The 14,261-nt window shown below is 37.7% G+C and overlaps 1 protein-coding gene across 1 annotated transcript in view; it reads left to right on the forward strand.

Annotated features, from left to right (window-relative positions):
* Positions 1–14,261, forward strand: part of LOC134658139 (O-acyltransferase like protein-like) — a 60,201-nt gene that overhangs the window by 24,298 nt on the left and 21,642 nt on the right. The window contains exon 6 of the mRNA XM_063513751.1: positions 7,000–7,087. Within this exon, the coding sequence (XP_063369821.1) occupies positions 7,000–7,087 (88 nt within the window). The remainder of the gene's footprint in view (positions 1–6,999; positions 7,088–14,261) is intronic.

Genomic DNA, 14,261 nt, shown 5'->3' on the forward strand with positions numbered 1-14,261 from the left:
CGTGTCCAGCCAAGTTCAAAGAAAAAGGAACTGGCGACGCAGCAACCGTGTGTAATATTACACGAACCATTTCGAGCTACTTTTGACCCCTTCACAACTTGAAACCTACTTAACCTACACACATGAAATTTGGCACATGTATTCAAGTCCCTTAGCTTGTTCAAAATACACTATTTCATAAACATAGCTCAAACAGTTATTGATAAATTAACGTTTAAGAACCGGCATTTTTGTGACTGACTGACATATAGATCAAAAACCTAACCCACTTCCAGGTGACCTAGAAACTTGAAATTTGGCATCAAGGTAGACTATTAGGTGTATATAGAAGGAAAAATGTGAAAATTGGAAATGATTGATATTTTGATGGAAAAAAATAATTAATACTTATAGACCAAAAACCTAACCCACTTCTAGATTACTTAGAAACTTGATATTTGGCAAGGTGGACTATTAGGTGCATATAGAAGGAAAAATGTGAAAACTGGAAATTATTGATATTTCGATGGAAAAAAAAATAATTAATACTTATAGACCAAAAACCTAACCCACTTCTAGATGACTTAGAAACTTGATATTTGGCATCAAGGTAGAATATTAGGTGCATATAGAGGGAAAAATCTGAAAACTGGAAATTATTGATATATCGATGGAAAAAAACATACTTATAGACCAAAAACCTAACCCACTTCTAGATTACTTAGAAACTTGATATTTGGAATGAAAGTAGACTATAAGGCGTATACACTTTTTGACAATTAACCGCGCGTTAGCGAGGGTCTCCTTTTCAGCTTAGGCAAACTGCTTTCATGATGAATACTATAGTAATTTCTGTACAAAAAGTAATGATATCCCAACAAAAATATAAATGTGAAATGAGAGCCAAGTTCAATATTGAGAATATGTGTCGTTGTTGACTCGCCGACAAAAGAATTGAGATCTATATGGGTGCCAAGTTCTGTGCTGTGTAGAAAATCCTGAAATTATAAAGGATTTGTCTTGGCTAGTTTTTACGTATAGGCATATAGGTAATATATATTTTTCTGTTAGTTTTTCAAAAACTTGGTTTGTTGTTAAAAACTAGCCAAGACAAATCCTTTATAATTTCAGGATTTTCTACACAGCACAGAACTTGGCACCCATATAGATCTCAATTCTTTTGTCGGCGAGTCAACAACGACACGTATTCTCAATATTGAACTTGGCTCTCATTTCACATTTATGTTTTTGTTGGGATTTAATTTGCATGATTTGATTGGAACGACATTGGAACAGACAGACAACCAACGGGACAGATAAAACTAAGTAAAAGCTTGAAAAAATGTGGCTTTTTCAATTTCTATTGCAACTTCAGATGAAAACGGGGTCTCTATTGTTTCCCAAATAGTTTTAAGCCATAATGTATTGTTTGCTCGAATTTTCGTTAGTCATAATTCATTTAGTTCAGAAACGCGTCACTTTTCAGGATTGCCATAAAACAAATCTAACCTAACCTGACCTATCTATAGGATAACCTAACTAAAATCTTGAAATGTTAACGGTTTCAGTTTTATGAGTAATGATAATATGACAAACAATACATTATGACTTAAAACTTTATGGGAAACAACGGGACCCCATGAAAACGTCCTTATTGAAGCATAAGGACCCTTAATTTATGGAAAGCCACATATAACAACCAATTCGAGGCTACTAGGTGGCAAAATACGACTCAATACGAGTAGGTAGGTCAAATACACGAGAGTAAGGATTTATATTTGGCCAAATATTCTTGTGACAAAGTTATTCTTCCTCGCGTTATCTCGATTTTGCCACGGATCATGAGAACCTATTGTTAGCTTGACAATTAATCCCAAGGATTGGCGTAGGCACTAGTTTTTCCGAAAGCAACTGCCATCTGACCTTCCAACCCAGAGGGTAAACTAGGCCTTATTGGGATCTGTTAGGCTGTTAAAGTTTAAAGTTACCTACTCGTAAGTCTCGTAACACAACATATAAGTTTCACATAACAAAATTACTTACATATATATATTATGTACCTAAACATATTACTTTTCTAAAAAAAGGACTGAAATCTAGTGCTGCGAAGAAACGGTATTTTTGTTCGGCTTTTTTGTTGCTATTTTGGCATATGGATACATGGTAGAAGAAGTAAGTATGGAATCCTCCTCCGTTTTGCGTGGTCCGACGCACCTGGCCGGGTTTTCGCGATTTTCCGTCAATGTCTGTCAATACCTTATTTCTTACGAACACCTAAAATAATAAGTTTAAAATTAATCTCAATGTCTCCAGTTTGCTGTTCATTCAAACTGACAAAATCCAAATTTCTGAGGCAATATACGAGGGGTGTTCAAAATATTCTCGGTATGAGAATGAAAACAAACAAGTACGAAAAGTTTGATATTTTTATTTTTCAATATACTCCCCCCCTATGTTCATACACTTAAAAGATCGATCAATTATTTTTTTTAATCCTGCATAAAAATATTTTTTATCTTTGGTGTAAAAATGCTCCTCCACTGCCGCTTTCAATGCTTCATCATCGGAAAATTTATTTCCACGCAGATCCTTTTTAAGATTGGGGAACAAAAAGAAGTCGCTGGGGGCTAAGTCCGGACTATACGGTGGGTGAGTAACAGTTTCAAACCCACATTCAACAATAGCTGCCTTGGCAATATGAGCAGTATGGACGGGGGCGTTGTCATGCAGAAGCATAACACCTTTGGTTAACTTTCCTCGCCTCTTTTCTTTGATTGCATCCTTTAATTGACGTAGAATGTTAGCGTAGTACTGTCCTGTGATATTTACATCTTTTTCTTTATAATCGATCAGTAATACTCCTTCACAATCCCAAAATATCGTGGCCATGACCTTGCCAGCTGATGGGATGACCTTGAACTTCTTGGGATGAGCTGAACCCTTAATGTGCCACTGCATGGACTCTTGTTTACTCTCTGGGTCATAATGATGAACCCAGGTTTCATCTCCAGTAACTATTCTTTGCAGCACCTCATCAGGATTTTCACCGCACAGGTCAATAAAATCGGAACAACAAGCTACACGCATGTCTTTTTGAAGCCGAGTCAGCATTCGCGGAACCCATCTTGCACTTACTTTTGACATATTAAGATGGTCATGGATAATATCATGTACGGTACCAATAGAGAGATTGGTTACTTGTGCTATAGATTTTACCTTCACTCGACCATCTTCCAATATAAGTTTTTCCACTTTATCAATATTTTCTTGTGAAGTAGCTACTACAGGCCGGCCAGGTCTAGGGTCGTCTTCAACACTCTCCCTTCCACGTTTAAACTCGCTTGACCACTTTTGAATGGTAGATAAAGAAGGAGCAGACTCACGGTAAACACAATCCATTTCCTCTTTTATGGTTTTTTGATTTTTACCCTGTTTTGTCAAGAATTTTATCACGCATCGATGTTCTAATTTAGTTAACATTGTCAATTCCCACATGATGTTCATGTTTGTTCAGCAATTGCAGAAAAACAAAAGAACATCTCGGTTCGAATTATACTTTTTTTTAATGTCAATGAATAAACCTTAGCGGCCAGTAACGAAAGAAATTTTAGAAGAGGTTGTAAGATATCAATACCGAGAATATTTTGAACGCCCCTCGTACGACCGCTGTCTTATATAAGCCATTAAAATTCATCATGAATAACCCCACGTTGCGTTGTTATAAATTTAATTAAATAAATAATTATTGTATTTAATTTATAACAACTAATTAGGCATAGCGTCCAATTTAGAATATGACACAGGCACTAGTCCTTACGAATTTTACCTTAATTTATTAATCAAAGGACCTGAGGTAAAAGTGAGAAGAGGTTAATAAGCAGATGCACCAGCTAGTCGCCGACGCTCCGCTTCCCCCGGGATTAGCCCTTAAGCCTGCACCTAACAGACTGGCTCATAGGGGGCTATGAGCTTGCTGTTGCGTCAATTTTCATTTTTAGAAAAAAAAACTAGTCTACTAACTACTAACAACACAATAAATGCTTATTTTGCCGCATTCTTCACTATCTCTCCCTATTTCACTGCCATCTAACCCAGAGGACAAAAATATAGCTTATTGTGGCTACTGGCTACTCCGTCTTCCTCATGACTCATGATATTTTACTTCACCATAAAGTAATTGGTGTAATATCAAATGATATTTTTCACACAAGTTACAAGAAGTTCATTGCTAAGAGCCGGGGTTAGGACCCACGACGATTGGTTTAAAATTTAAACTTTATATATAATTTGTTACCTAGTAATTATACTAAATCTGTTTTCTTTTTGACATTTAGTGGTATATGTATTGCTGTATGTTTATTGTCAAGTTTTTTTTAATTCTGGACAATTGTCATATATTCGTTTTCATGATAGATCTACACCAACGCAACTGCATGTCATGTTCTTGCGGTTTATTTTTATAACGCCAAGATCGAAATTTGACTGTTAACTCCATCTTGCGTCGAGTAGGGGAATCAAAAAACTATAGAAAATAGAAATGCAGTTTACTCTATGCCATAGAATCCCCTTTTAAATGTCATAAATCCAAACATGGCGGCCATACCAATAGACAACCAAGTCTAGCGATGAAATGATTTGTTTACATGAGATTCACTGACAGGTGACACACTTTACCTATTCGACAACCCATGATTGTTCAGATTCAAATGAACTTCAACATGCGACGTCAAAAGTGGCATGTCGAATAAGGCCCCTGATGGTATGTCGCTGATTCCGTGGAGGATGGGACGAGTGTTGGTGTGGGACGCGACCTGCGTGGACACACTGGCACCGTCTCACCTTCACGGTACTACCAAGAAAGCGGGTGCTGCTGCCGAAGCTGCCGAGACCCTCAAGAGGCGGAAATACGGGGGTCTCGACGCCAATTACAACTTTATTCCTTTCGGTGTTGAGACCCTCGGTCCGTGGGGTCCGGGAGCTCAAAATCTATTTACATATTTGGCCAAACGGCTGGTTGAGGTCACTGGGGACAAAAGAGCTGGCAGATTCCTCGCTCAACGAATAAGCGTTGCAATTCAGCGAGGAAATGCTGCCAGTATCTTTGGTACTATGCCCCAGGGGCCCTCTTTAGATATAGATTTTTAGTTTTCCTTTTTTAAGTAGTAGTTTTAGTTTTGTAGGTAGTTTTAATTTTATTTAGGTTACTTTATGTTGTTTATATTTCTTGAAATAAATATATTTTAGTATGAAATCAGTAAAAATATATCAAAAGTTACTTGTGACAGCTTTTTCTAATTAATATTATTGAAATGATCTTATCTTAATTAATTTTCACTTAGTTATTAAGTTCACTAAGATTTTATGAGTAATATTTGCTTTGCCCGGGGGCATGTTTCACTTTGCCCGGCACCCTGGGCAAAGCGAATAAAATATATTTTTTTACGTTTTGTTCAAAATTGCAGCAACTATTAAAGATTGGAGGTTAGTGTTGTTTTAAATTAAAAGATTACTAAATGAAGACTTATTATTGATACTTTTTTCATTTCATCCTCGTTAAATTTTTCTGTTATGTGAAGTCAAAGGTAAAGGTGTTCACTATGCCCGGACTTCCCCTAGGTGTTTAATTTATTAATCAATGTGTAAGTACCTGCTTCAGAATCTGAGCACTCACATTCTATAAATACATATCTATATCCAAATATCCACCCGCATTCCTGAGTTTGCATAAGCAATGTTTTTCGATGCAAATCCACATTGTATAGTTCAAATTGTGATAACGCACCTTATAACTACCACCAACGCGTTTCGGGGAACTAGGTTAAACCAGGGAAAAAATGTTTTCACTTAAACGGATTTTTACGGTAGCGCATATTTGGATTTGCGGAATAAAACCAGTAAAAGCGTGTACAAGAGACAATTCACCGGTGATATCAACATTAACACTTTTTAAAAAACATTGGAACTGTGAGTCTAACTGGTCCCAATCAGAAGCGTAAATAAAATACAAAATGCAAATTTCTTTTTCAAAGTGATTCTGCAGTTTACGCACCAATTCTACCCCTCGAGCGTTCTTGCACTTTTATCTATTTTTCCCATCGGAACCGAGACAATTAACTTAGGTACCCAGAAAACTTGTTGCTTTTTATTATTATTTTTATTTTAACGTAATTGCCAATGTATAATATTATTGGTAGGTAATATGTTTATAGTAGGGCTTTAAACATTTAAAATTAAAATGTGTAAGTTTACGCTATAAATAGTTAGGTATTGAGTGTTAGAAAATATAGTAATACATACATAACTAGTAATCAGTCGAGACATTCAAACTGATTAATTTTAACTTTCAGTACTTACATTTGTAGATAATTTAGCTGACACGACCCTTATTAAATTAGCAGGAATCAAAGCCCTAGTTTCTCTTTGGATTACGTCTGCGAAATTTGCTTTAATTAGGTTAATAGCCAGTCAAACGCTTCTCACTAGTTACTGATTTAGCGTATTTAGTTTGTAATTAATAGTAACATACTACAGTAATTATTGGTGATATATGTATTTAGTGCAGAAATTATCTCATACTGCAACATTTCAAAATGTTCGATATCGATTATCAATCATGTAGGAGTGATTTGTATAGTGTTTGCAAAAGTGGATATTAAATTAATAGCAGAACATACGTACAAATTTAATTTATTTACTTTAAGTACTTTTTGAAAATGTTTCTATTATTTAAATAATCTGTAAAATAAAATAAAATGTAATGTACGTATGCATATATTAATGCTGCGTGGGTTTCGACTTCGAAAAAAAAAGTATTCATATAGCGTTTCGTTTTCTACGGCGCAAACGATTGGCATCTTGACTAGGCTCCCAGTTCTAGTTAAAGTTAGAATTTATAGTAACTAGTGATATAATTTCGAATCGATGTAACAATATAACATATACTAATCTATGGTAACAATCAGATAGGCATTTATTAACTGTCATATTGCATTGTGTGATTTAAATAGTATCTTGTTTCAGATTCTACACGATGGTGATGATCTTGGGGCTGCACTCCATGATCTTCATCGGATACGGCTACACCGCGAACCCGGAGTTCATTGAACAAGTAAGTTTCATTTGGATATATCGTTTTAGATATTGCTATCTTACAATATTAATTCATTTCCGTTTACGGAGCAATGTTGTTCCGGACGGAACCGAATAGAAGCCAATACGTAGAGGTAGCGAGCCTTTCGACAATTTGTAGACCATATTTTTTTTAGTATGGAGGTTCATTGTAATTTGCAGAGATCGGGGTTTTGGATGCCACACCGCGGTATATCAAGTTAAAATAGTGATATAGATACGCCTTTAAGCTCGCGATGCATTTTAAACTGCTAAAAAAACGCTTTTTTGTGTAGACAACATACTTTTAAAATATAAGTACTTACGACATTAAATAAGCCGTTATTGAGGTTATTCACCCCGAGTGGTAACCAACACGCCAATCACTGGTAATTTGTAATGCATAATTATGTCGCTTAACTTCAAACTCGGGTAAATGATTCAATTGAGCATCATTGCGATTTTCAATAATAATGAGTATGATTTTGTTTCGTGTACCTATTTATTATCTAAGAACCAAGCATTTGCATAAACAGTGCTATTTGGTGAAATTGAACTGCTGATGAAGACCAGAATGGAAGTCTTCCACGACAAGTATTTTACGTCTAAGTGGGGCTAATTATGTATAATTGTTTTGAGATGCACTATTACGGTGTATATGGTCGTAAATTATTTTATTGGCATTTCAAACTCTTTTGCGAAGTCAGTTTTTTTAATAAAAAATATTTTTAATACAAACGTGGGCCATTTTATTTAAAGTTGTTACCTACACTTTTTTTTTAATTTGTGAATTTCTACGAGTATGTTATTTCTTCTCAGAATCACGAGCTCTTTCTATCCTAATAGGAGAAAAAAGTGTTCCAAGGTTTTTTTCCCATTCCGTTACCATTTTTCATAGACTTTGTATGGCGGTCACGGAATGGAAAGATCGAAAAATGTATGGAAATTTTGGGACACTTTTTTTTCCTATAAGGATCAAAAGAGCTCATGATTCAGAGTAGAAATAACATAAAGAATCCCAATTTTGAAAAAGAAGTGTAGGGGACTTTAAATAAAATGGTCCACGTATGTCTACGTAGCAGTTATTGATGTAAGTAGTTAAAGTACCTACACATCGTTTTTAATTAAAGGTTGTGACGTACATATTATATACCATACCACAGGTTTAGTTAACAATGAGCAATTGAAAGCAGACAATGAGGTATAAATGGGCTATAAAATTTCACCTGAACATGCAAACAAACTCATAATAGCTAGTCGTATCACTTGTGTACTAGAAGTCACAAAAGAATAAAAGCGCAATAATACGGTTAGAAAATAAAACAGGCGAATAATAACGCTTCGGATGTCCATTACAAAGTGTACTCCTACTCCTAAAGTACAGAATACAATAAAATACAAACGTTCGGTTGAAAAAGCCATAAATTACCCGTCGTGCCCGGAAATCCAGGAAACGATTGGAAATTGCTAACAATTAATCATGGAGCTTCCTCTCGATGCAGCGTGTTCGCACGATAATTGCTGCGCTGTTTTATTTTAACGCCGGTCAGCAGTAGCAGCAGATTATAAAAGCAGATACGCCACACCCTCGAAAAATATGTTCCCGATTCATTATATCTGTGCGGACCACTCTCGATGAGCGCGCGTCCGTCGTGCGATAAGCCAATCGATTTAATTATGAAGTCAGTTAATCTGCATATCAACTAAGAGTAAGGATAGTTAACGATACGAAGGGAAATTTAAATGAAACAATAATATACCGACTACGAAAATGGAAACGACAGTGGCAAATCTAAATAAATAATAAATAAATATTGTCATTTTTCGGCTATGTCTAGAATTTGAAACAGCAGCATTTATTTAGGCAAATACCTAATACTATAATTTTCCGTGAATTAATATTTCAACGCCAAGATAAACACCAAATGTTGGCTAATAATTAAAGCCTAAAAAAGTTAACTAAAACTTTAGATTACAAATTGGCCCCTAAAATAATGACTTAAACAATGTAAACAAAGGATTATTAATTTTAGTATCCATTTCTATGCCCGAATTCGGTCACTTAAGGGGACGGTATATGACGTTTTCGATTTAGACCACACTTTGTGCAATCAATTTGTTCAATGAATGATTAATAACTGCATTAAATTATACGCAAATCTGTTCACGAAGAAGCCGTGTACCGGCTCTTCACGCCATATTTTTTTTTATTTCCTGTAATTCTCTACAAATCGACACTAAAAGTGTCCAAAAATCAAAATATGGAGTTCCGTTTGAGCAAGACGCATTACAGTTTTGTCTTTGACAGTAATTGAGTTGTTGTGGGATTTTGAAGGCTAGATAACTAAACTACCAGATTATTATCTACTTATATTTTTACTCACAAATACAACACAGAAATTCAATCCCAAATGTAAACTTTCGTATAATTTCCATACATTGACGACATCACTCAAAACTCTTCTTCGAGTCAGATGGCCGTTGGCCTTGCATCGAAGCAGACGTGTACATCGTCATAGCTCGTTTTTGACATTAATAAAGACATTTCATCATATACGCATACGAAAATGTATACCAGTAGATAAATTGTATTTCATAAAATAGGGTAAATAAATATAATCACGTCGAGCTCCAGTCAAATTTTAAATGTGAGTTGTTGTTATTTACGGGTCGTAACGGTCGAAAACAGCAGTAAATTATCCTAAAACAATACGATTACAATCGAATTTAAGTAACTTGTTCCTTCAAAACCCGCTTAAAATGAAAAAAGTTTAAAGACTCGTTTTACTGATTGGGATTGATTTCCATTATGCTGGTATCAATTTTGCGTCATTATAAAAATGTATATGACTTCTGTACGTCAATGACTTTTGATGTCAATTAATTGTAATCTTGTATTTATGTTAGAGAATATTATATGTTCATTTAAATATTACTCATCTATTAATACGAAGCGTAATTCGTTTAATACCTAAAGACTTGCAGTGTCTACACCTACTTTGTTGACGTTCGTTCCGTCTATGTATGCGATTACGTAACGTGCTGTTCTGATAATCTTCAAGAATCAAGATAATTAATAACGGCAAGACCAGCATTTAGTACCAGCGAGTTTTGCGGATTTGGAGACCGAGATGAAGCTTACAGGCCAATATCGCTGCGGCCTGGCCTGCTTATTGTTATGTGTATAAATCGAATGTTATATTAATTTACTATAAAAAACAATGTTTTATTTCAATGACATTCTGTGCGTAGAGGTATGTATGTTTCGGTGATTATAAGAATTATGTCCACACAATAATCGTGCAAAGCAGAGACTGCATTATTTCTTTACGGTATAAGCGGTAAGGAAAAACTCATTGGTATCCTGGCTCGTACCAATGAGTTTTTCGGAACTTATGTACGAAATATCATTTGATATTTACCACTAGCTTTTCGGTGAAGGAGGAAACATCGTGAGGAAACCTGCATACTCGTAGTGCATACATTTGCGAAGAAATTCAAAGCTGTGTGTGAAGTCCCCAATCCGCATTGGGCTAGCGTTGAGATTATTGTCTATACAGGGTGGTCCAAACCAGGGATGTTGCGGATGCAGATTTTTTGACATCCGCGGATGCGGATGCGGATGCGGATATTTAAAGGCTCACATCCGCGTATGCGGATGCGGATGTCAAGATTAGGTACTTAGAAAACGTCAAATATTACATTTTTAGTATAAATAATAATAATAATAATTTGAGCCTATTATACGTCCCACTGCTGGGCACAGGCCTCCTCTCATGCGCGAGAGGGCTTGGGCTATAGTCCCCACGCTAGCCCAATGCGGATTGGGGACTTTACATACACCTTTGAATTTCTTCGCAGATGTATGCAGGTTTCCTCACGATGTTTTCCTTCACCGACAAGCTAGTGGTAAATATCAAATGATATTTCGTACATAAGTTCCGAAAAACTCATTGGTACGAGCCAGGATTTGAACCCGCGACCTCCGGATTGAAAGTCGGACGTCATATCCACTCGGCCACCACCGCTTTGCTGCTTATTTTTAGTATATTTTTATTAAATAAAAACGAAACTTTTAGTATTTGAGCAAGAATATAGGTGCGTTATATTTAATAAACAGTAACTTCGCCGACTTTTCTGGATCTAGACGATTTCGTTATAGGTAAATGACGAAATTACCTAGCACTTACGCCGCCGCTAAGACGTTCCTGAAAGAATCATTGACCAGCACATTAGAGCGAAATACCTGGTGGAAAGACCACTTAGTGTAAACCAACATGCTTACCAAAAGGGTAAATCTACGGAGACTGCCCTACTTGACCTGGTTGACAAGGTGCAGAAAACCCTAGAGGAAAAGCAAACCGCTCTATGTGCGTTCCTTGATGTTGAAGGTGCTTTCGACAATACGCCCACAGAGACCATACTCAACGGTATGAAGTCAAAGGGAGTAGACGAAACCACCACCAGATGGGTACATAGCATGCTCTCTAACAGAGTAGCCACTCTGACCCTCCATACTACAGAACATGAATTTTATACCACAAAAGGGTGCCCACAAGGAGGAGTTTTATCCCCACTATTATGGACCCTAGTAGTGGACCAACTTCTTGCAATTATGTCAGGCCAAGACTTTGACACACAAGGATATGCCGACGACCTTGTAGTCATCGTCAAAGGCCCTTGCCTCCACACAATATCCAACTTAATGCAAGGAGCTCTAAACACAATATTCAAATGGTGTAGAGAAAATGAATTGTCCATTAATCCGAGCAAGACTGTACTAGTACCATTCACAAGGAAACGAAAGCTCGAAAAGCTTAAAGAACCAAGACTTAATGGACAAATAATACCATTCTCAGAAGAGGTCAAGTATCTAGGGGTTATTTTCGACCAAAAGTTAACTTGGAACCCTCACCTGAGAAATATTATACAAAAAGCGAAAATGGCCATGTGGTCTTGCTGTCGAATGGCAGGAGCAAGATGGGGCATAAGACCCAATATTGCTATGTGGTTATACACAGCGGTAGTGAGGCCAATTATCACCTACGCCTCCGCAGTCTGGTGTAACAAAACCAACCAAAAGACGGCAATAGAAACTCTAAACAGCCTGCAACGCACGGCTTGTTTAACAGCGACAGGCGCCTTCTCCTCGACTCCGGGGGCGGCCCTAGATGCACTGCTGGACATTATACCACTCCATCTGCAGGTGCAAAAGGAGGCCAAGCAGTGCGTCTACAGAATATGCACGCTAAATAGGCCAAAATGGCGCTCCCAAGCATTAGCCAAACTAAAGGCCTGGGTTTTTGCAAATAAAACCCTTAACATGCCCACTGATGACACGCACACCGAATGTCATTTCACCAAACTGTACACAGTAGAAATACCTCCTAGAGACAAATGGACTAACAACCAAATGTACGTTGAAGAGGGAAGCCACATCTGGTACACGGATGGTTCAAAGAAAGGAAATGATGTAGGATGTGGGATCTATGGTGAGAGACCTAAGCTCAGAGCTAGCGTCAGCATGGGCACAAAGGCCTCAATCTTCCAGGCAGAAGTCTTCGCCATCAACAAATGTGCGGAGATTAACCTGGACAGAAACCTAAGACACCAACATATCTACATCAACTCAGACAGCCAGGCTGCTCTGCTGGCACTAGAATCCCTTGAGTCAAACTCAAAACTAGTCCAGAACTGTAAAACAAACCTAAATGCACTGGCTAACTCCAACAAAGTCACACTTAGATGGGTACCAGGGCACTCCGACATTAACGGAAACGAAGAAGCAGACGAACTTGCAAGAAAGGGCGCAGACACACCCCTGGTCGGCCCAGAACCGTTCTGTGGAATCACAAAACGGGATGCATATTCTCTGCTCAGCGACTTAGAAAAAAAGAGAGCAATCGATTGGTGGAAGTTCGCTAAAGGACAAGTACACTCGAAAGCTCTAATCAAAGGGTTCAACAGCAAAATCGCTAAGGAGCTTCTGGGGCTCAAAAGGCACAAAACTTGCGCGGTGACTAGAATACTGACTGGACACTGTAAGTTGAACAAGCACATGTTTCAAATTGGCAAGAAACAAGATGCGACATGCAGGTTCTGCCAGGAGTCAGAGGAGACTGCAATGCACATTCTCTGTTCCTGTGGACCACTAATGTCAAAAAGAAGTACCTACTTAGGGCGGCATGTATTGCAACCCTATGAGGTACAGAACGTTACGGCCCAAAGCATCTGTAATTTTCTGGATGCAACGGGCATTAGTAATGAACTTTAAAGGGCCGTCACAATAGATCAATACTTGGTCGACGTGACACTCAAAGGCCCGATACCACCCCAATAATAATAATAATAATAATGTGCCACGCTCTATTGGGATCGATCTATTATCACTGACAGGACTATTGTAGCCAATAAGCCTGATATTGTGATAATAGATCGAGCGCAACGCCGGGCCGTGCTCGTTGACATTACCATCCCCCATGATGAGAATCTCGTGAAAGCCGAGAAGGACAAGTCCAGTAAGTACCTAGACTTGGCTCACGAGATAACCGCCATGTGGGATGTTGATTCGACGATCATTGTCCCGATAGTTGTTTCAGCGAACGGTCTAATAGCGAAGAGTCTCGACCAACATCTTGAGAGACTCTCGCTAGGTGGTTGGATCAAGGGCCAGATGCAGAAGGCGGTGATCTTGGACACGGCGCGGATAGTCCGCCGGTTCCTCTCTCTGCGGCCCTGACCACCGGTGGCTTGGGCCCTGCCCCGCTGCCGGCGGCATTCTAGGTTAGGTTTTTTATAATGTGTTTATATGTATTTTTTATTGTTTTGTAAGTGTTTTTATATTTTACTTTTATATTCATATTATAAATAACCTAACTTAAGAGGAAAAATAAATAAAGAGAATAATAATAAAAGACGTTCCTGTACCGACTTGTTCGACATCCGCATCCGCATAAGCTCCGCATCGATTTTATGCGGATGCGGATGCGGATGCGGATGTTGAAAATAATGCGGAAGTTCCGCGATTGCGGATGCGGATGCGGATGTTCGCAACATCCCTGGTCCAAACCGTGACGTCCAAAAATCGTGGGCTATTATAATGTACCCCATATGTTTGTTAGCCGATTTTTCGTAGTTTTCAAGTTATGATTTTTTAAGCTTTTAACTTTTCCTAT

The sequence above is a fragment of the Cydia amplana genome, chromosome 2 (assembly GCF_948474715.1).
Source record: "Cydia amplana chromosome 2, ilCydAmpl1.1, whole genome shotgun sequence".
Classification (NCBI taxonomy): Eukaryota; Metazoa; Arthropoda; class Insecta; order Lepidoptera; family Tortricidae; genus Cydia; species Cydia amplana.